Here is a 21,086-nt window from a genome sequence, read left to right as displayed (position 1 = left end):
GTTCACACAGAGAACAGGTGAGTAAGAACTTGGCAGAAGGTATAAAGATGGGAAAGCAGAGAACACGGACCCCCCGGTAGAATATGATATAGCTCTGATCTAACACTGTATAAAACACACAAGAATTAAATACGAGAATATAAAATCTAGGGTCTCTGAGTTTTCATTTTTGAATCTTATAATTCCCCATAATGCAACTCAACCATCTATTTTACCACAGATTGTAAATGCTGACCCTCTTCAAACCAGCACCTTCAGTTTATAACCCCGATGACATCATCGGGATATTTTATTAAAATACTCTGATTAAATTTATTTATCATCTCTCTGTATTAAAAAATGTTCATGAGTTGGTTTTGAGAGTCCTTAAAATTATTCATCCATTTACAGATAATTCTCCAAACTTCACGTACAAACACTTCCCAGGTGTTACGAAGCACGACGAGACGATGACATCACCAACAGGAAGTAAAGCAGCGAGCGGCTGGCGCTCTTCCACTCGGAGAAGAAGAGGGCGATCTTTGCAGGTCACATCTACCGGGCAAACCCAGAAAAGTCCCACAACACCCAGACCCAGAAGCTCCATCACCAGCTTCCCCTGCACCCCACCAGCTCAGAAGGGGAAGGGGGGGGGGGGGGTTCCCAGCCAAGCTCATCTCCCAAAGACAACACGCCCAACTCTGCACCACAGGGAAGGGGCGGGGGCCCTGAAGAAGCAGGGGGGTGGGTAGGAGGAGATGGTGAGGGTGGGAGAGGAAGGGGTGGGGGTGCGATCAGGGGGATCGGGAGCTGGGTTGGTCTCACCTGGTCTCACTCCCGCCAGCATTGGCAGTGGGTGGTGGGTGAACGCCATGCGGGGGGACCTCGTCTGGGAGGACAGGGCGCTGAAATCGAATTTCCCCGGCTTCTTAAGAGAACTAGGCGATGACAGTCCTGGCAAAAAGGGGATCAACAGAATGGCAGAACAGAGACGAGGTTTTAATCAAACATGGCTGCTTTTCTTACTTCGACTCTACTCTTGAAAAGAAACTTATCAGTTCTTAATTTGATTGCAAGAATCGAATGATTATGGTTGAAATCAATGGACTGATCTGTTGATTCATTCATTGATTTGTTGATTGGCTTAACAAACAGATGGGTTTCCCACAATCTGACTGTCCAGCGCTTTATGCTGGTGTACAGTCAGCCGACCGCAGGGAGGGGCGGGGGGGGGGGGGGTCCGGTGAGAGGCCGTTGTTTTGAAGCAGCAGGGGTTCAGAGTGAAGGGAGATGACGGGAGAAAGGGGGAAGGGGCGGGAGCCTCGGAAGCTATGGGCTAGTATCAGGAGAGAGGAGCGCTGGGAAAGGCGATGGCGGTCCGACTGCGGTCAAAACTCAAGATGTGACCAGTCCCAAAACCAGAAAGATCCCAGAGTCGGGTGTGACTACAGTGAGCTAGCGCACCAACAACACAAGCAACCAATCCACGGGCTTCACGTGCCGCGCGTCATAACGCCACAGTGAGAAATGGGGTCATGCACGACCTCATCACTGCTTCAGGAGCCCAACTTGAGCTACGTGGCTACATATAGCTGCTAAATCCACACACACACACACACGCACAAGCTGTTCAGGCTGAGTGGCGAGAAGTGGGCGAAGTGCGAGCAAACCTTGGACGAGAGAGCAGCAGAAAGACTGAAGGAGTTAAGTCGGTGAGGGGACAGCATGTACAGAGCCCAGAGACAAACATATTAAAGTGTCCCCCCCTGTGTCTATAAAAAGGCTGCATGTAACGCGCCTCAGCCTGGTAAAAGCGCACACTAAGTATCGGCTAGGCTCACCAGCGGCCCATGAAAAACGGCAAACGTGTGAGAGCCACAGAAAGACGGTGATCAAGGCCTCGTGTGGCGGCTGGACGGCGAAGCCAAAGGCGTTTCGACTTTCAGCTTGACCTCTGGCTGGACCCGCAATGTTTAATCTCCAACGGAATAAAAGGCTGGGACAGAAAATCTCCATCGAGCAGAGAAGAGCGAGGAAGTGAAAGTACAGGAAAGTCCATCAGCGCGGACGCAGTCCTCATCATGGCCCGGAAACATCGTGGATGTTTGGTTGGCTCCAGAATGAATATATAAACAACCTTGGCTGGCAAAAGCCCCGTAAACTCTTAAAGGAGACAATATTCACACGTATAAAACAAATACACTCTAATAAAGACGGGGGTAATTTCAACGTGTCCCAGAGAGACGTGGAAATAGATTTTATGAGCGAAACATATAAAGTCTAACAGAACACATTTCTGAAAAGCTTTTTTTTAAATGCTACGTTGGGAAATATTTTATCACTGTTTACCCACAATGCTCAGAGGCAGCATGGGCGCAGCTGTGCTTGTGTGGGCACCCGATAAGTATAGAAGAAGGTGGGCGCCGGCACTTATGTTCCGCTCGGCACATCATGTGACACATGTGGGTGGGAGGAGCGGATACAATATGCAGGGTGAGATAAATGTTATTTGCTGCTAGAATAAGAAAAGGAGGATAAATACAAAATGTGAGACATTTCTCACAACCCTGCAGGGCCTGGGGGAACACAGAGGTGCGGCGCCAGAAGACGTTGACCCAATTTCACAGGAGCGAAAGAAGATAATGTTGTATTTTTGACTTGAATCTCATTACATTAAAAAAAACGAAGAGACAACAGGATGAATAATTCTCAAGTGGAGATTTGACACTGCTTTGGACAGCTTGTGTGTCCCTGAGGTGCGATTCTAAGCCCTCAGGCGTCCAGGGACGCGATTGGAGAGTCAAACATGGAGCGGTTCTATTTTATTCTTGGTGCATCGATCACTCCTGGTGATGAAGAATTGCAGGTAATCAGCAGGGCGTCGGACCAATCAGAGCAGAGGAACAGCGGAACGCAAAATCAAAGTTTGAAGAAAATAAAAAGCCCGAGCAGTTTGCTGCGGTCAGCGGAACACGAGTCACATCTGGCAGTGATAGTTTACCTCCGATGGCGTCTCATATATTATAACCAGTTTAATTGGCTGCATAAGGGACACACCTGCTGCCGCGATGCAGCGCAGAATGCTATAATAAATACTTCTATTGATTGCAGTGATGGACCCAGATCAGGGACTGATCACCCGACTGCACCGATCAACCAGCTTTATAGCTTGTTTTGCTTTTGCAGCGTGCACCATTGCTGTTCTGGTTCGCGCTCGAGTTTCCAGCCACCGCCGGCTTCCTTCCCCACCGGAAAACCTCGCCGTGCACTTCTTGTCCACGGCAAACCACAGCGCCACAATCTGTGAGTGGACGGAGGTCTCAAACTCATCAAATGTTCACTGAAATACTTTTAGAATTGGAGGTTAAAATAGTAATACCACATGATGAAAACTTTCACATCCTGTTTATAATTCAAACCCCAGCTTTTCGTGCCTGGTGGTTAAGTAAAACCATATTTATCTATTTATTTATTTAAAGGACATGAAACCTGCCATTATTCTAGCCTTTAGTGTGATGCTCATAATAATAATGAACTCAAACAAAACAGGTGCTTATTTCAGATAAATATTCTTATTATTTAGCTACCCTTCATCGTTGTGGCTGGTCAGCGAGTCTCCATGAGGAAACCCTCCAGTAACCTGATGCATTTAAACAGGTCATCTAAAGCAGAGCCCGACGAGAATCAGGAATCCTCGTTTCCAAAGCCAGACGCCGAGTGGATTCAATATATCCCTGCTATGAATCCTGCTTGCTCCCCTGTGGAACATACAGAGACGACTGCAGGCCCCCCACAGCACAAGTATAACAATGACCTGAATACCCACCGACCGCCTTAAATGACACATATTGCTGTTGGTCTCTGTGATGTTCCTTAATTAGGAGGTATCAGGCTGATATATCTGGTGTGGCGAGGCCTCTCAGTGTGGAGCAGCAAATGAGCCCCAGATGCTCAATGAAAGCTTTGTCTGATAAAGCTAACAGAAGTTACTCTGATCTATCTCTTAATCTCTGTGTGTGTGTGTGTGTGTGTGTGTATCTGCACACACACACACACACACACACACACACACACACACACACACGTCCTTTCGACATTATTTCTGCGTCCTACTCCTGGCACACTGCACAACCCGACTGGCAGCCAATTGCTCCCATGGCCGTCTAGTCTTACCATGCTAACAAGCTGGCGACCATACAAGCCCTCTAACTGTCACAGAACCGGTCCACTAACATGTGCACAAAACACACACACACACACACACACTGGAGAGAGAGAGAGAGAGCGAGAGAAGCTTGTCATTCAGGTAAGCGAGAAACAATGAGCACAGAGAGAGATGGCCTCGCTCCTCACAGAGTAAACGCTTCCTCAACAACGATACAGCCAGACATCCCGAGCTCGGAGGTCTCCATCGGTAACGACATCCTCCTCCCGGAGAAGTCGGCTGTGGTTTCCACCACAGAGCAGCAGGGGCAAGCAGGCAGAAGGAGAAACGGAGCAGAGCGGCGCCAGAGCCGGCAGACTCAATGACGAACGACACAATCACCTGCTGCGCCTCGGATCCCCATTCAGGTAGAGGATCACCTCCAGAGCGGGCAGAGGCGGGGCTCCTCTCCTCTCCTCTCCTCCCCCTCCTCATCGCTCACGCCCAACACTGTCACCACCATCACCAGAACAGATGTCTGCTGTAACCCAGTAGCTCCCTTCGCTGTAGACACATGGAGGCGCCATCTGGACCAGAAAGCGTCTCCACTCCAGATTAGGGAGTGTGTGTGTGCGCGTGTGTTTAGATATGTGTGAATGCAAATCAGAGAAAAGGCTTGAATTTAGTCGTGCACATGTGCGACTGTGCGTGCGAGTGCAACATGTAAATGCGTGTGCAGAGTGAGTGGAGACAGAAGGCGCCTTGACACACCTGAGCGCCTCGTCGCACGTTGGTTTTCCTACGTCAGACCTACGGCAGGTGGGACACTCCAGCTCTGTCTGAACAGCCGGGTGGATGAAGCAACTAACGCTGCTACCCCTCCTCTTCCTCGCCTTTCAACACACTCTCTCTCTCGGGGCACGACCAAAAATGTTACAACACCCAAAAGCTCTTAGCGAGATGGTGCTGACAAACTCACACCGCCTCAGAAACTCTTCATGTGGTGTGACACAACAATGTGGCTTCGGGTTGGATAGTGTGTGTAATCACACCCAGACAGTGGCTGTCAGGACGGGAGTCATTCATGATTACCAAAGCGCTGCGGATGCCGTCACCCCCCCTGGTTTCTTTAACAGATTTATATCTTTGAGGCAGACAAGCGGCGGATGTTATGGAGCTACTGGGCTACCAAAAGGCTTTGGTAAATTCACAATGGACAACAGCAGACATCTGGTGGAAACACAACCCCACCCAGCGGCAGCACAGCCAGAGAGCAAGAGAGAGGAGAGGGAGGAAGAGAATTGGACAAATGGAAAATGCAAAACAGCTCAGGGAGCTCACGGGAAGGGCACACAGACTTAAGGAAAGAGCAGAAAGATGTTGAGTTGAGGCTGAAAGAGAGCAAGTATACATGTACACAGTATAATGTTTAATGTTGGTCTAACCATGGTAAGGAAACTGCACTCCATCGCTCTCATGCTTAATCTTCCTCTCCTGCACACTGGCCAAATGGTGCTGCACTGAAAAGCCAAACAGGGAAAAGGGAAGAGTTCAACAATGGAAGAGGGGAAGGGCGGAACAGACCGAGAAAGAGAGACATACAGGATGGAGAGAATGGCAAAGAGAAGAAGGACTGTTCAATAATGGGCAACGGGGGAGGATTGCAATGTCATAGAATACAGGAAGTGTCGATAGGAAACAGTTGCGTCATTTACTGCTGGCGGCAATGGTGAGAGTGATGGCAGGAAGTAGAGGACACATTTAAAATGATCTGTGCAACAGAATCCCTAAAGTCAAAAGCTAAACCGCAGAGATGCACGCAAAGTCTATCGTGAAGGCATTTAGCCTGATCCACATAATGGCGGTTAAAATGCTGTTAGCCAAAGACCTTAGAAGCACTAATGCCATAGAAACAACTGAAAAAATGATTAGCCCTGCTGCTCCTCTCACTGACACCTCATACATCTCACACGTGGAAAAAATAGTTACATGTTTGCGGCCTATTTAAAGGGTCAGTTCAGCCAAAAAGAAGACAAATATTTCCAAATCTTTATTCAGTAAGATTGCAGAAAGTTTCCAGTTTCATTTGCAGAGGTTTGGAGATAAAACTATCAAAGACGCTGCCTCCACCCTGCCGACAGAGGCGCGGCACTCGAGTAAAAGGTTTTAACGGACAAAGTTGGCAGTAACATGTCATTTAAGTGACCTCACTAGGACAGATTTGACAATTCAGGACAGGCCTAGAATTAGCTCCCAGTGAAAATGATTCTCAGGGATACTGGGAAATTGGCTTTCAAATGTTTCTCTACAGATGATGGTGGATGGACGGGAAATCTAAAAACCTCTACAAATACAACCCAAACTATTTGCCTATGCGGATCCTCTGTGGGGCCGGTGGAGCAGGTGAATGGAAAAGAGAAATGATGATGATGGGGATGAGTGATGGAGAGAAAAAGTCAACAACAGTACATCGGCGATGGGTGTGTCCAGGGGGGGGGGGGGGAAGCAGGTGAGCTGTGGCTTTTGGTCCATTTCAAGTCAGTTGGTGTGAAATTCACCTGTAAATGTTCGTTTAGAGGCTCATGGGTTCTTGCTGAAGACATGGGAAGCGCGGCACCACCCTGACGTCAGCCTCTGTGAACAATCAATGCGAAGCTCACGCCAGCAGCTGATTGGCTCGCCCGAGCACGAAGGCTGAAAACGGTTTGTCTGGTTCTGAGGCGACTAAATCCATGCAGCAGTGCCTCCAAAGCTCACAACGTAACACATTAAGCCTTGCTCGTTTAATCGGAGCAACGACCCGAGAGCCCAGAATGTTACGGCACCCGACCACGAAACAGGCGTTGACACCACGGCGTGTCATCTGGCATTTCTGCCACAGATCAAATAAATACGAAATCAAATGGAGGCGAGATTTCGAGGTGCTGCAGGTGGATTCTAGTTCCTTTTCACCTATTTCTTGTCTTTTTTTGCAGTGTTTCAAACGTTTTAGTCCAATTCAACTGTCAGTAAAAAAAATAGAAGTATTCCTTTTCGTGGGCTTTAAAATGAAATGTAAAGACGGTGTCTTCGGGCTATGGATCTGTATCTGTGAACTTAGAAAGTCTGACTTGAAGTGGACCTCTGCCCAGCTGCAGGAGAACATATGGGGGGGAGGGGGGGGGGGCAGCGGGACTACCTGCATCCACATCGTTAGGCCAGCCGCTGGACTGAGAGCTGCTGCCGGCCGCTGGGGAACGGCCTGAGTAGAAGACATCGTCCACAGGGCTCTCCATCTCACTGTCATCAATGGACTTGCGCTTGTTGGAGCTGAGACAACATGAAGGAGAGGAGAAGGAATGTGAGGTTCTTGAGGATAGGGAAGAAGAAAGACTTGGAGAGATGGCTCATTTCTCAGCTGAGTATTTGTGGATTAAATGAAGGCCACACATATTTGTGGGACATCTGATGTCCAAAATAAGGGTCATTCCCTCTGGAGTCACGCTTCAGAACATTCTAAATGTTCTAAAGGCAACACAAGTCGGCGATATAAATGGCAGTGCAGCATTTTGTCAGCCATGCCGCGCCGTAGCGAGAGGCTGCTACGGCGCACGAACGCTATTTAGGAATTCTCTGCAGATTCCTATAAACGTATACATCTGTGATATTATATACGGTGCGGTGAACGTGCAGTGTTTCAAATGCTTTGACACATTGTGCCCTCATGCGCATATCAATGTGAGAGCGAGGGGAGAGCAGAGGGGTCTCTGTTGCATTAGCAGCGAGGGAGATATTCTGTAAGGAGTGTAACTACCTCCGTGGGAGACTTGCATAAAGCTCCATTTCAGTCCTGCAGCAAAATATGAGAGAGCGAGGATGGAGGAGGAGACAGGAGGAATTAACGGAGGCAAAGAGATGAAAACACAAGACGGAGAGGTCGGCGGGAATGATGAGACGGGTTAGAGGTGGGGAAGGAAGAAAAGGGAGAAGAAAGAAAGTCCACAATCAACGCAAAGTGAGATAAGCATAAAGAATACAGCAGATTTAAGAAACGAGGGCTGTTAGTAGAGGAGTCGGTCCACCCTGAGTGTGTGTGTGTGTGTACCTGGTGGAGGGGGTGGATGTAATGGAACGCCTCCCCAGGGTCACCTGGTTGATGTTGTAGTAGCCTGGGCTGTCCAGGTCAGCCAGGGAGAAGTTAGGGCCGGTCGCCGTGGCCACAGGGGCTGAGCACACACACCGAGACACACACACAAGCACACACACACACACACACATTTGATTTTACCTCAGGATATTTCATTTGTTTGCTGTTTTTCTGTTTTTTTCCAGTCATCAAGCCGCTTTGTTTACTTTAAAGTCAAACTGAAAAGTGAGAAAATGTGGAAACATTAATGGTTGACTTTATAAATATGCAAATCCAAACATGTTCCAAGTCAGGATATAGTATTCCTTAATCTGACATCACCAGACCGGAAACTCTTCATCATTCAACCTGCTTTTCATCCGACAGTGATCAAAAAGGTGAAATAAGAGAAAAGTGACTGAACATATTGATTTTGGCTCCACTAGATTGACTGAAATGTTAATAATAACCTGATGTTTTAGACCAAAACATCAACTTTCTTTCACATAAAACCCCCTGAGGAAGCTCCACACACACAAAAATCAGGATACTGATGATTAAATATAATGAAAACTGATAAAGACATTTGACTCCTTTCAGATAAGGTTAAATAAATAAAAGGCCGACAGAAACAAGCGTAAAACTCTTCAGCTGACGTCCTGCCAACACTTTCTAAACGCCACCGGCCTCAAAGGGAGACGGCCGTCTTTCAAATGTGTTCAAAAAGTGCCACTAATCTCCTCAAAGAACTTCAAAACACATTGTGGTGAGCTGATGTGCAGCCGTGACTCACTCTGCGACACGCGGACCAGCTCGGCGACGTTCCACACGCCCGAAGTCACGAAGCAGTCCTGGAAACTCAAGTGGCCTGGGAAAAAAAAGAGAGAGGCGAGGGCGCGTGAGGGCCGGCGACACACACCGAACAATGCACACACACACACACACACACATGAGGACTGAGCTGGAAGACACATCCATGGAAAACCGGGATTGTCATCCAGGATGATAAAGACGCCAAAGCTCTGGTCACGTTTCTCCTTACGACTGTTTAAAATCCAAGCGCACCCAAGTCTGACTGGTTATATACTGATGATGGTTTAATGTGCAATGATATTTACGTCATTATCATTTTACTTTCATGAGCATCTCCTCTGGAGACTGATGGTCAGACTCATCTTTAATCCCTGACGCTAAATCTTTAACCGTAAATTTACTGAATGTCAATAATCAAATCAAGCAAATTGATTGTTGAATTAGTACTGCCGGGGCAGAAAGTAGCAAAACTTTCCAAAAACTAGAAAATTACTCAAGAGAGCGCAGACCTCCGCCAAGCAGCTCATTTACACCGCCCACATGGGGACCTGGATAATCATCAAAAGGTTCTAAATTGTTCTTGGTATCTTTACACACCAAGCCTGAGATCCTGAGTTTTTTTATTTCATTTTTATTATTGTTACTCTTTTTTTAGTTTATTTATTTTTTCTTCCCGGACGCACTGAAATTCTCATAGAAGAAGAAGAAGAAAAAGAAATCCGTAAAAGGGATTTTCAATGTTAAAATAAAATATGTTTTACTGACTCCAATCTGGATCCGATCCAGATGATATTCGGAGGTGAGACAGAGGACCCCATCCTACATGACTGTGTCTAATTCCATAAACATTGGTCAGTAATCAACCGAGACACTGAGGAACAAATTTTGAAGGCAATGTTACCGAAAATCTCACAAAGGAATCCAGGATCTCCTCTGGATCATCCCCAAAATGTAATCATCTGTTCCTGGTCACATTCCCAACATTTCCTGAAAATGTCATCCAGATCCGTTTGAGTTATCTTTCTAACAGACAGACGGACGGACAGACAGACATTACATAACCTCCGCCGAGGCGAGGCGGAGGGAATAAAGGATGTCCTATTATCCAGAGCTGGTTCTCAAACGACCAGCGGACCAATCACACACGCTGCATTTACAGTAACAAAGAGGGTAAAGACGCTGCAGGCTCCTCCCAGCACGTCTGTGCTGATATGACGTTTTGTCCAATATGTCCAGGTCTTCATGGGACACCCTGTTCTCTGGGGTTGAGTGAATTTTACATCCCCACCCTTCCTGCCTCTTTAATTCCCCCCCCCCCCCCCCTAACTCCCTTCATCGTTCCCCTACTCTGCCTCGCTCCAGCCCTGTCCGGGGTTAACCACAGCAGGGACAGCAATGAGGTCAGTGCTCAGCGAGGCAGCAACCATGTGGTTCCCATCTTCCAAATAACATCAGTGTGATTTATGAGTGGCCCACCACAATCCCAGCACAGCCCCCGCAGTACTGTACCAGCAGCTCTCCTTACCATAATGCTCAGGCTGAGGGGCCTGCATGCAGGGGTCGGGTGCGTTACGTCTCAGAACCTGCATCGCTGCTCTGATATTTAAGCGTAAGAATGTTTATGCACGCATGTGAGCACCAGGGAGGTGCCTGCAAACTCACCATTTGGTGGGGGCTTGACATCTGTGTCTCCTTGCTGGTTTGAGTTGTCTGATTGTCCTGATTGTTCTGAAAGGAAGAACAAAGAAGAGACAGAGAGAGAGAGAGCGTTAGTCAGGTGGACAGATGTTTGGACATTACCCAAGGTGAGGGGGCAGGACAGCACCAGAGGGACCTCGTCAGAAACCTGATGGGAAACGGCGAGACAGACATGGGGGATGAGATTAAAGATAAGAGCATAGTTCCACTCAGTTTGAATTTCAGTTGAATGTCGTAAAACGGCAAATCCGAATATTCTCACGTCTGGAATCTGTCACTGTGGGAAAATCGCTTCTTCACACTTTTTAGAAAAGCCTTTAAAAGTGTCTTCAGGGGACAGGAGTTACGTTCCGAAGACCCAGTCGCGAAAATATTTGGTCGTTAAACAAAGTCCCGTTAAGTAACAACTTGGCAGACATTGATGTGGTAAAAATAAATTATACGGTGGAGCCTCGGTTCTCGAACAACTCCGAAGTCGAACAGATTTTCAGAGATCGAACACACGAGTGGAGCCTAGCCGAACCAAAGACACAGAACAAAGGCGGAGTCTACCCGAGTAGGGTAGGCATCTACAACCCTCAGTATGCTGCCCCAGCACACCGCAGCAAACTGGAAGGACGAGAGACCACAGACTCATAGAACATCCTCAGCATCGTCCGGCAGATGTTGAAGGAGCTGAGCCTCCTCAGGAAATAGAGGTGGCTCTGGCCTTTCTTATAAAGGGCTTCAGTGCTCCGAGCCCAGTCCAGTTTATTGTCAAGGCAGACCCCCAGATATTTATAGTCCTCCACTGAGTCCACGTTGACCCCCTGGATGGAAACCGGAGTCACTGGAGACTGTCCTCCTGAAGTCCACCGCCAGTTCCTTTGTCTTTGCCAAGTTAAGCTACAGGTTCCGCTCACACCATTTGGCAGTCATTAACCATAGTCTTGTACTCAGACTCAGGGCTCTGACCGATAGCTGAAGTCTGTGGTGTAGAGGGTGAAGACGAAGGGGCTGAGAACAGTTCCCTGATGTGCCCCGGTATGACTGATCACTGTCTGACACGCAGCTCTGCAGGCGTACATACTGCGGTCTGCCAGTCAGGTAATCAGTAATCAATGACACAAGAGGGGCTCCAACCTGCATCTCCGTCAGCTTCTCACCCAGCAGAGCCGGCCGGATGGTGTTAAAGGTAAAAAATAATGACAAATCAGAGCTGGCCGGCTGGTCCAGGTGAGTCTACAGGTAGATGATGGCGTCCTCTACTCCCAGGAGGGAGGGATACATCCCGAATCCCTTTCTGGTGAGGCAGAGTGGGCACACCTGGACTGCTACAGACGTATTGATCTGATTTCTTTTTCTGTCCCCCCCCCATCTTTAAATGATTAAGTTCAGCCTGAAGGAGGCGTTATCTACTCTCGTTCTCCTCAGAGGTATCAAACGCTTCACTTCATGAACCTCATGCTATTTTAATTGATACCCTTGACGTGTAGCGCTCAGACCGATTACCCCGCCACGCTAACGCTTTGAGGTCATCCTGGGGCAAGTCTCCAGAGTCAGAGCAAAGCCCCCCTGCAGCCAAAACAAGGCCTCCCACCCTCGACCTGCCAGCAGCGCTGCTCTGCCAAAACCAAGACAGCAAAAAGAAAGAAAACCGCCTCATCACTCTGGGTCAGAAAGAAGAGGCAGAAACACTCCGGGACCGAGTTTTCTTCTTCTCCTCTCTCATTCTGCAGGAGTGAGTCGATCTTCACCACTTTTTCTCTCCATTCCTCTCACACTTATTCTGTCTCTGCTTCTATTTCTCTCTTGCGCTGTCCCTCTGTGGAAACCTGGCAGCCATCTTAGAGTTTGGCAGCCATCTTAGCTTTGGCGGTACGCATGCATTCCTGCTAGCTGACGGCACACACACACACACAAAGCAGACTCTGTCACACCATCCGACCCAATGGTCCTGGAGGTAAAAATACTGAGATAAGCGGCATAAATGGATTGAGGATGAAACCGTCGAGACAATTGCACAAGAGTTGGATTTCCCGCCTGCTAGCATGTTACAGAGACTGGAGGCGTTCAATAAGGTGAAAATGAGGGATGATCTCCGGCGCGCTCACACAGGAAGAAAGAATCAGGAAAAAAAAATATTCCGACCATGAAATGTGAACCCGGAGGCCTTTCTTATTCGGGCAGACAATCCCCGTCGTTGCTTCGCTACGAGCTCCGCCCATTAAAAAGCATTCGGCTGCTTCGCCTTCTGAAAGTCTCTTTCGCTCAATGTGACAGTTTCCAAGCCAAAATTCGGTGCCTGGTTGTCATGACAACAGAGATGGCAGACCACATTCAAAGTCCCTAATGATGAGAGGTTGTTGAAGTCTGTGTGTGCATATGTGTCGCCATTTGGCATCGCAATTAGCTTGAATGAAGAGAATGATATAGCCCACTGTTTTGTTGGACTATTTCTTGGCGCCGGCGGCCGCTGCGCTACCCTGACGAGTGTGACTCTTCACGATATCAGTCCTTCTGCATTTAAAGGTGTTAAATCCACCGCAGATACATTCACAACCAATTCTCATCTTTGAGCAGAAATGGATCTCTGGATGACGGCAGCTGTACACTCTCTCCAAACACACAAAAAGATGAAAGGAAAACAAAAAGTTCGTTCATTGAGAATGAGGATTACATAAAAATACATTTTAGAATTGTAAAAGTAGAAGTGAACAAAAAATATTGAGTGTACTGCAGGTAATTGTTAGAATTTAGTTTGATCTGAAAATCTGCACAAATTGAAAAAATAAAATAGTGTTTGTATCCACTGATGTGTGGAATCATTTTGGTGAGAAGGAAAAGCTTCACAATGAAGGTGGTGTTGCACCCAATGCTCATTGGGTCCGCCCGTTTCAACCTCCCACACGCACGCCCACGCACGCCCACGCACGCACACGCACGCACACACTGCCGTGGGAACATTTATTAACTGGCTGCATGGGTACACTCGACTCTGAGGCGAAAATGACGTCACTCTCTCACTTACACACACACACACACACACACACAAACCATACCATTGCACATTCACGCAAGTTGAAATCTTTAAGAGACACTTCAATGTAAAACTACGTGCACATGCTCTGTGGCTCGGTGCACAGGCAGCCATTTGCCAGCGCTGAAGGAGTCACACGTCCACGTAGCCGTGCACACGGCTCACATAGGCTCTTTTTTTATTTTGCTCATTTAGCAAACAAATCAGAGTGTTTGTTTCTGGATCACAAGCAGATCCATTGCAATCTAATGAGCGCTAAGCGAAGGGGACGTTCAGACCAACACACTCTAAAATCAACATCAACAATGGTTTCAATGCATAACAGACTGGATGTTACACCAGATTCAGAGTAAAGACATTTATTTCTGCATAAATTCAGTGTTGTTTATGTTAGATATTTGAGTTATGCATGCACGCTCACAATACACAGGTTGCACAAACACTCTTAGTTTCTTTATCTCTACATACTTTGTGGTAATAATCACACACATAGATTAATCACATATAAAGCATCACATTGTTAACTGATACACGATGGGAATAAGTTAGGGCCCTAACGGCCCATCCCAGGAGGAGGGTGTTTTGACGCCCACTATAAAGATCACTGCCGTAGAACATTCGGGACTCTTCTACAGAGTCCCGCTCCCGCGTCTGTTGAAGAGTCCAGCGCTGTATTTCCTTACCAGCTTTGTACTTACTGAAAACATTCAGTAAACTTGATTCGTTTCATAATCCTGACTCATTATTGAATAAACACCTCCAACACGAGATATAATAAAAGAACCGGGGAAAAAGGAGAAATCTAACATTTACTTCTAAATGGAAATGTGTGATTGTCACAGCATAGTTTAAACAAACAACCGCTCGAAAAACGGCACATACGCGCCACCGTTACCATCCATATTTACTTCGGCAAACACCGAGCGCCACACGCCGCTGTTGAGTCCTCGTCCGACCACACACTTTTGGGTTGCATGGCGTTCACTCAGGAGATAACATACAAGTCGCATTTAATTGGACATGTGGACGAACTTTCATGAAAAAAAATCTGACTTGAGCGTTCAGGCCTGCAGTGTGAACGCAGCCTTAGTTCAAACGTAATGGCTGCATTAAAGACCTCATTAAATATGGGTGTGGGTCGACTTTCTTTACCGGGGCAGCTGTCAGCGCTTTCTCTGAGAATACAGCACAGATCTTTAAAGTCCATATTTTTGCAATTTGGTGCAGATCCAAGTAAAAACCCGGATCCACCAGACTGTAGGGGGCAGCTTCCTAAAATGAAAGAGGCTGTTGAGCCTTGGTGAACGTATTAAAACTACCGAAAGCGACTCTTGCTCAAACTTCACCGACGGCACACCAGGGATTTATGTGAGGCCACATTCTCTACGGCATATATGAGAAACATTCTTTTTTTTAATCTGCCTTTAACTAGTCCCGTAAATTTACAGAACGCTAAGACGTTAGACTGCACCCTCAGAAAGGAGAGACAATCTTTAACAATGGATGGCAGGTTGCCGGGAAAGAAAACGATGCTGAGAAGTGCAGCGGCTGTTGAAGCGCTTTAAGTCGACTTCGTGCTCTTCCTCGGCGAAGCTGCATGAAGCTGCAGACGACTCTATAGCAGACAGAGCCGGCCGGCGCCAAACGACGAAATGCATGCAGCGGCTTAGCTTGGACTCGCCCTACAGCCGCAGCCCGTGTCCCATTTCGCTCCGTCGGCGACGTCATTTGAGGACAGCTCGCCGGACACGGTTCACTTCACAGTGAAATGATAGGGGGCCTCTTCCACCAACCGCTCCAGAGTTCTGCAGACAAGTCCAGCACTGTTCCCTCGCTCCTCGTCCCCGGCCCGCCTCTGCCTCTCGCTTTCATCCTGCCATGCTGTAAAGGCCCTGTAGTTGTGGTGTGTAGGTCATTCATGTCGGAGTGTGTGGGCACCAGCAGCTGTGCACTCCTACCTACCTCTTTAGATGTGGCGGGGGGGGGGGGGGGGGGCTGATAGTATTGCTCTGTGAACTACTAGCTATAATGTAGCACAAATCAAGGAGCTTCGAGCCGACGGTGGATGGATGAAAAGCAGGCGCCGCTCGATTCCCCCACCCACCCACCCCCCCCACCGCAGATCCACCAGCCTCTGGATAAGGAAACCAAACAGCCTCCCCAATTGGGTTTCGCTTAAGAGGTTTATCAGAATGTTGCTAAACATCCTAACCTTTAAAAAAAAATCTTTAATGCGCTTAAAACGCTGGTACCCCTCTTAATCCCCACAGCAATCCCACACAGATGTTCCCTCAGCTCTTTTATTGGACTTCATTTTAACCTCCTTTTTCTTTTCTTCCTCCTTAAACACCTACTTCATCCACGTCCCTCCTCTTCCCCCTCGGTTTTCATTCCCAGATTCGTTTTCCGGTTTTCTAAAACTACTCGTTGCCCCCCCCCCCCCCCCCACTTCAATCATCTCCAAGCAAAGCTCGCCCTGACCCCGCTCTATAAGCCAGCCCTTCTTATTGGCCGCTGCTGCAGCTGTGGAAGGGTTGACGGTACGGGACAGCTGTCCCAGGAATGACCCGGCTCACTGCGGCCACCGTGAGGTTCAGATGGACGAGCACAGGAGTGAAAGGGACTTCACATTTCACATATTCACTTCATTTGATGATGATCACATCGCATTTGGGGGGGGAGGGGTGTGTGATCAAATCCCACTGTGGTTGCAGTCGTCCTGCTGGAACTGTGGAAAAGCCACAGCCACTGTTGTCTGTCCTTCCCGTTGCCATCATGACATCTCATTCACTGCCCAGCTCCGTTTCTGTCACATCTAAAACACGTTTTATCTGAAGGCGATGCAAGACAATTAAAAAAAAGTTAAAATATATATATGTAGCATGCAAAGTAGAAGCATAGAGAGGAGGTGGAAGCTAAATGTACTGATCAGAGCTTCTTTCACTGAAGAGAGAACATCAATCTGCAACAAAAAAGTCAGGACTGGAGTCCTGACCAACTGTGGATTTGACTTGTGTTGACACCGGCTGTCTCTGCTCAGGTTAGATGGAGCCAGGCCTATTAAGGGTGCGCTTCATTTTCTCTCATGAGTCAAAGGCTGGAGGGATAACACTGGGGGGGGGGGCTTTCTGTTTTAGAATGGATTTTCCCTTCTGCTATTTTTGGCACCTTCCTGGGAAGTTTATTTGGCCTCCACAACCATGATTCAGTGTAAAAACGACAATAGCGCACCTCTTTGTAGTTCACTGAGGGTCTGCCGTGTAACTCCGTGTGACAGCGCAACACGGGACGATGGGATTCGTCGTGAAATGTGCTTCTGTGCTGGTAATGCTGAAGTGTGAACGTGTGGGCGTCAGACTATAAATATATAATCTGGTTGCCATGGATGTGTGGTCGTGTCTTATATACGCCTGCGATGGCGTATATGTGCAACAGATTTCTGGAGAGCACATGTCGAGGCGCAGTCGGAGATGAGCGTGTAAACATCTGTGACGTGTGGGAGGGAGACACCGCTCTTCTTTTAAAAAGACATGTGTAACATGCATGTACATCAGCATGTATAGCAGCTCGTGGGAGGATTTGCATCGGCGCGCTTCCCTGCGAGGGTCTCTATAGGTGGGAAAGTGCAACTGAGAGAGATAATTCCACGTCAGATGCACATCTGTGTCTGTGTGCGATGCATGGCCGCCTGGGCCGAGCGCCGTGCCAGCAAGGAGCAGGTGTGGGGAGGCAGCCCTGCGTTGCCCGTTGCCCATCTGCGTGGCCGTCTGTGTGCCTCCTGCGCCCTCTCTGTGCCAACGCCACACAGAGCAGAGGAGCCAGGGGGTGAAAGGGGGTGGGGGGGGGGGGGGCTAAAGGGAATCAACCATGGGAGAGAGAGGAGTAGAAGGATGGAGTTGTGTGGAGAGGGGCCCGCCTGGCTGGCTGCCCACGCATGTGCCCCCCCTCCCGTCCTGTTTCTTTTATCTTTTATCTGTGCCTATGCTGATGAGCTGTGATGTACAGGGAGAGAGGGAGGAAAGGGGGGGGGGGGGGAGACGTAGCTCCACACTATTCCCCCCCCGTAGCTCTGATCACAACACAGTCTATCAGAGCCAGGCCTTTGTGCGCCTGGTTTCAACCCGTCTATGTGCATCGAGAGGCGTCGTTCCTCCGTTTGGCCAGCAGATGTCACTTGTTGGCAGTCGGGGAATATCGATGCAACACATGCTAAAGAAATATGCCTCTTGCAGGCGAAGCCACAGCAGTGGGAAAGATTTCAGCAGAGCCGCCGCCGTGGCTTCAGCATGGAGGGAAAATAAGGAGGGGGGGGGGGGGGTCACTGTTGAAACGAATCTCCCTTCAGACAATACTCTGGAAATATACACAAAATATCTGTGGCGACAAAGATCCGATGGAAAATGTTCATATTGGACACGTTGAGTGTCCCGTTTAAACATTTCACTTGTTTTAATGCTTCGCTTATCAAAGTAACAAAACATGCTTGGGAATAAAATGCAGGCCCGTCTCACCCGATGACACGCACAGTAAACAGATGCCGGAAAACATTCCGTCAGTCCAGATCTCTGGCGCGGCCCGGCGCGCTTCAAGCTGCTGATGACTTGTGTGTATTGAGTTTCATACAGGATAAGACGTATAGAGCTCAGCACCGCAGCTCTCACTGAAAGACATGAGCCACCTTGTGGGCTACTCCTGCCTTTCCCATGGTGTGTGTGTGGGGGGGGGGGGGGGGCACAGGTGGGAGTGGGGACCATGTGATGCCATCCTCTGCCAGTGAACAGGGGAGAGAGAGAGACAGTAAAGGAAGAGTGGACGGCAGACAGGAGAGAACTGGAGGACAAGAAGAAGACAAAAAGAAGAAGCAAGTGAGACAGAGGATATGGGGGGTAGACTGAAGGCGGGGGGCAGGGTGGAGGTGGGTGGGGGGATTGTGAGAGCTGTGGGAATGTTTGCCTCGCCAAAAAGATGTGAGCAGAGAGGATAAAAGAAGGAGAGAAAGAAAAGAGAGACTTGTTGGCAGGGCAGAGGAGGTACGGCGGTAGCGTGCGGCGGGCGCCCTAACGCTAACCCCGCGGCCGCTGAGAGGCGGCGCTCTCGCTTCACTACAACAGAAATATCCTAAAGTTCTTTTTCAGTTTGATCCAAAAGAGTCTCACACACGTCCTCACTAACGTAAAGCCTGTTCTGACCCGGCCTATAGCAGCCAGAGGGGCCGGACATGCTCCTAAGAGGTCCCTATATAGCAGCCAGAGGGGCCGGACAGGCTCCCTAAGAGGTCCCTCTATCGCAGCCAGAGGGGCCGGACAGGCTCCCTAAGAGGTCCCTCTATAGCAGCCAGAGGGGTCTGACAGGCTCCCTAAGAGGTCCCTCTATCGCAGCCAGAGGGGTCTGACAGGCTCCCTAAGAGGTCCCTCTATCGCAGCCAGAGGGGTCTGACAGGCTCCCTAAGAGGTCCCTCTATAGCAGCCAGAGGGGCCGGACAGGCTCCCTAAGAGGTCCCTCTATAGCAGCCAGAGGGGTCTGACAGGCTCCCTAAGAGGTCCCTCTATCGCAGCCAGAGGGGTCTGACAGGCTCCCTAAGAGGTCCCTCTATCGCAGCCAGAGGGGTCTGACAGGCTCCCTAAGAGGTCCCTCTATAGCAGCCAGAGGGGCCGGACAGGCTCCCTAAGAGGTCCCTCTATAGCAGCCAGAGGGCCCGGACAGGCTCCCTAAGAAGTCCCTCTATCGCAGCTAGAGGGGCCGGACAGGCTCCCTAAGAGGTCCCTCTATCGCAGCCAGAGGGGTCTGACAGGCTCCCTAAGAGGTCCCTCTATAGCAGCCAGAGGGCCCGGACAGGCTCCCTAAGAGGTCCCTCTATAGCAGCCAGAGGGGCCGGACAAGCTCCCTAAGAGGTCCCTCTATAGCAGCCAGAGGGGCCGGACAGGCTCCCTAAGAGGTCCCTCTATCGCAGCCAGAGGGGTCTGACAGGCTCCCTAAGAGGTCCCTCTATAGCAGCCAGAGGGGCCGGACAGGTTCCCTAAGAGGTCCCTCTATAGCAGCCAGAGGGGCCGGACAGGCTCCCTAAGAGGTCCCTCTATAGCAGCCAGAGGGGCCGGACAGGCTCCCTAAGAGGTCCCTCTATCGCAGCCAGAGGGGTCTGACAGGCTCCCTAAGAGGTCCCTCTATAGCAGCCAGAGGGGCCGGACAGGCTCCCTAAGAGGTCCCTCTATCGCAGCCAGAGGGGTCTGACAGGCTCCCTAAGAGGTCCCTCTATAGCAGCCAGAAGGGCCGGACAGGTTCCCTAAGAGGTCCCTCTATCGCAGCTAGAGGGGGACAGGCTCCCTAAGAGGTCCCTCTATCGCAGCCAGAGGGGCCGGACAGGCGGAGAGCCTCATCAGCGCTCTGCCCGCTGGACACATCTGGAGGGATCCTTACTACACTTCCAAACTGGACAATGGCTCAGGCTCCCCAGACGCCCGACACACAGTCAGATGTTTTAGTACAAACGGTCATATAATCTGGAATAATAAGGGGACTTAAAGCTGCGCTAATTGCTTCAGTTTCTACGAGACAAAAATATAATTACTATTTTCAATGTGACAAACTTCACTGGAAGTGCCTGCATTTTCAGTCAACATTAGCATCTTGGATTTGCAGCCCGAAACTGTGCAAAACAACTGGCGCGCATTTAAAGACGCACATGAAAAGTAGAAATTCAATATATACCATATAGATGGAATGTTTATGTTGAGTGAGATCAAACACTACACAAGTGTAAATACATGTTCTTTTTATTCGTGCAGTACTTTATAAAGACAGGTTGGACAGTAGATAACTGATACAACAGGAAGACGGGATATTTATGCCAATAAAACCAGAGTCGGAATCGAAACAACGACCAGATGCTGGAATAAACTCGAGGATAAGGATGAAGGATTAGACTTTTACAAGTGTCGATGAGATGTGAGTCTTTGTATCGTCTGCTTTCGCAATGTTTTACAGAGTGACGGCTCTACAGTAACATCGTAGACTCATCTCCTTATCCTGCAGCAGAAATATTATGTAGCAGTGATATAAACCAAAAAAAATATTATTAATTCTCGGGGTTGAAATGACCCTCAAGCAAAATGTTCTTCAACTTACAGGACAACGCTGCTGGTATCACAACCCTTCAGCCCGACCCGGTCCGACCCAGTCCGATCTGGCCCAACCCAGCCTGAACCAGAAAACACTCACCATTTATTTTGGGTTTCAAACTAGCAAATAATGCTCCCAAATCTCTCTTGTGCGTGGAGGACATGCTTTATGAGGCAGTAAAGCTCCACACAAACACATAAAGCCGGCCTGTA

At 48.9% G+C, this 21,086-nt stretch overlaps 1 protein-coding gene across 2 annotated transcripts in view; it reads right to left on the bottom strand.

Moving 5' to 3' along the window:
• The window catches only part of nfixb (nuclear factor I/Xb), a 95,147-nt gene that overhangs the window by 10,141 nt on the left and 63,920 nt on the right, over positions 1-21,086 (bottom strand). For both annotated transcript variants that reach the window (XM_068750357.1, XM_068750355.1), the window contains exons 3-9: positions 10,704-10,769; positions 9,022-9,096; positions 8,208-8,328; positions 7,917-7,952; positions 7,302-7,432; positions 5,569-5,643; positions 805-933 (exon numbers count right to left, since the gene is read on the bottom strand). In XM_068750357.1, the coding sequence (XP_068606458.1) occupies positions 805-933; positions 5,569-5,643; positions 7,302-7,432; positions 7,917-7,952; positions 8,208-8,328; positions 9,022-9,096; positions 10,704-10,769 (633 nt within the window). The remainder of the gene's footprint in view (positions 1-804; positions 934-5,568; positions 5,644-7,301; positions 7,433-7,916; positions 7,953-8,207; positions 8,329-9,021; positions 9,097-10,703; positions 10,770-21,086) is intronic.

Source organism: Brachionichthys hirsutus, chromosome 16, assembly GCF_040956055.1.
Source record: "Brachionichthys hirsutus isolate HB-005 chromosome 16, CSIRO-AGI_Bhir_v1, whole genome shotgun sequence".
NCBI classification, from domain to species: domain Eukaryota; kingdom Metazoa; phylum Chordata; class Actinopteri; order Lophiiformes; family Brachionichthyidae; genus Brachionichthys; species Brachionichthys hirsutus.
Note: the sequence above shows the minus strand (reverse complement) of the source record. Positions and strands in the feature narration are given on the sequence as shown.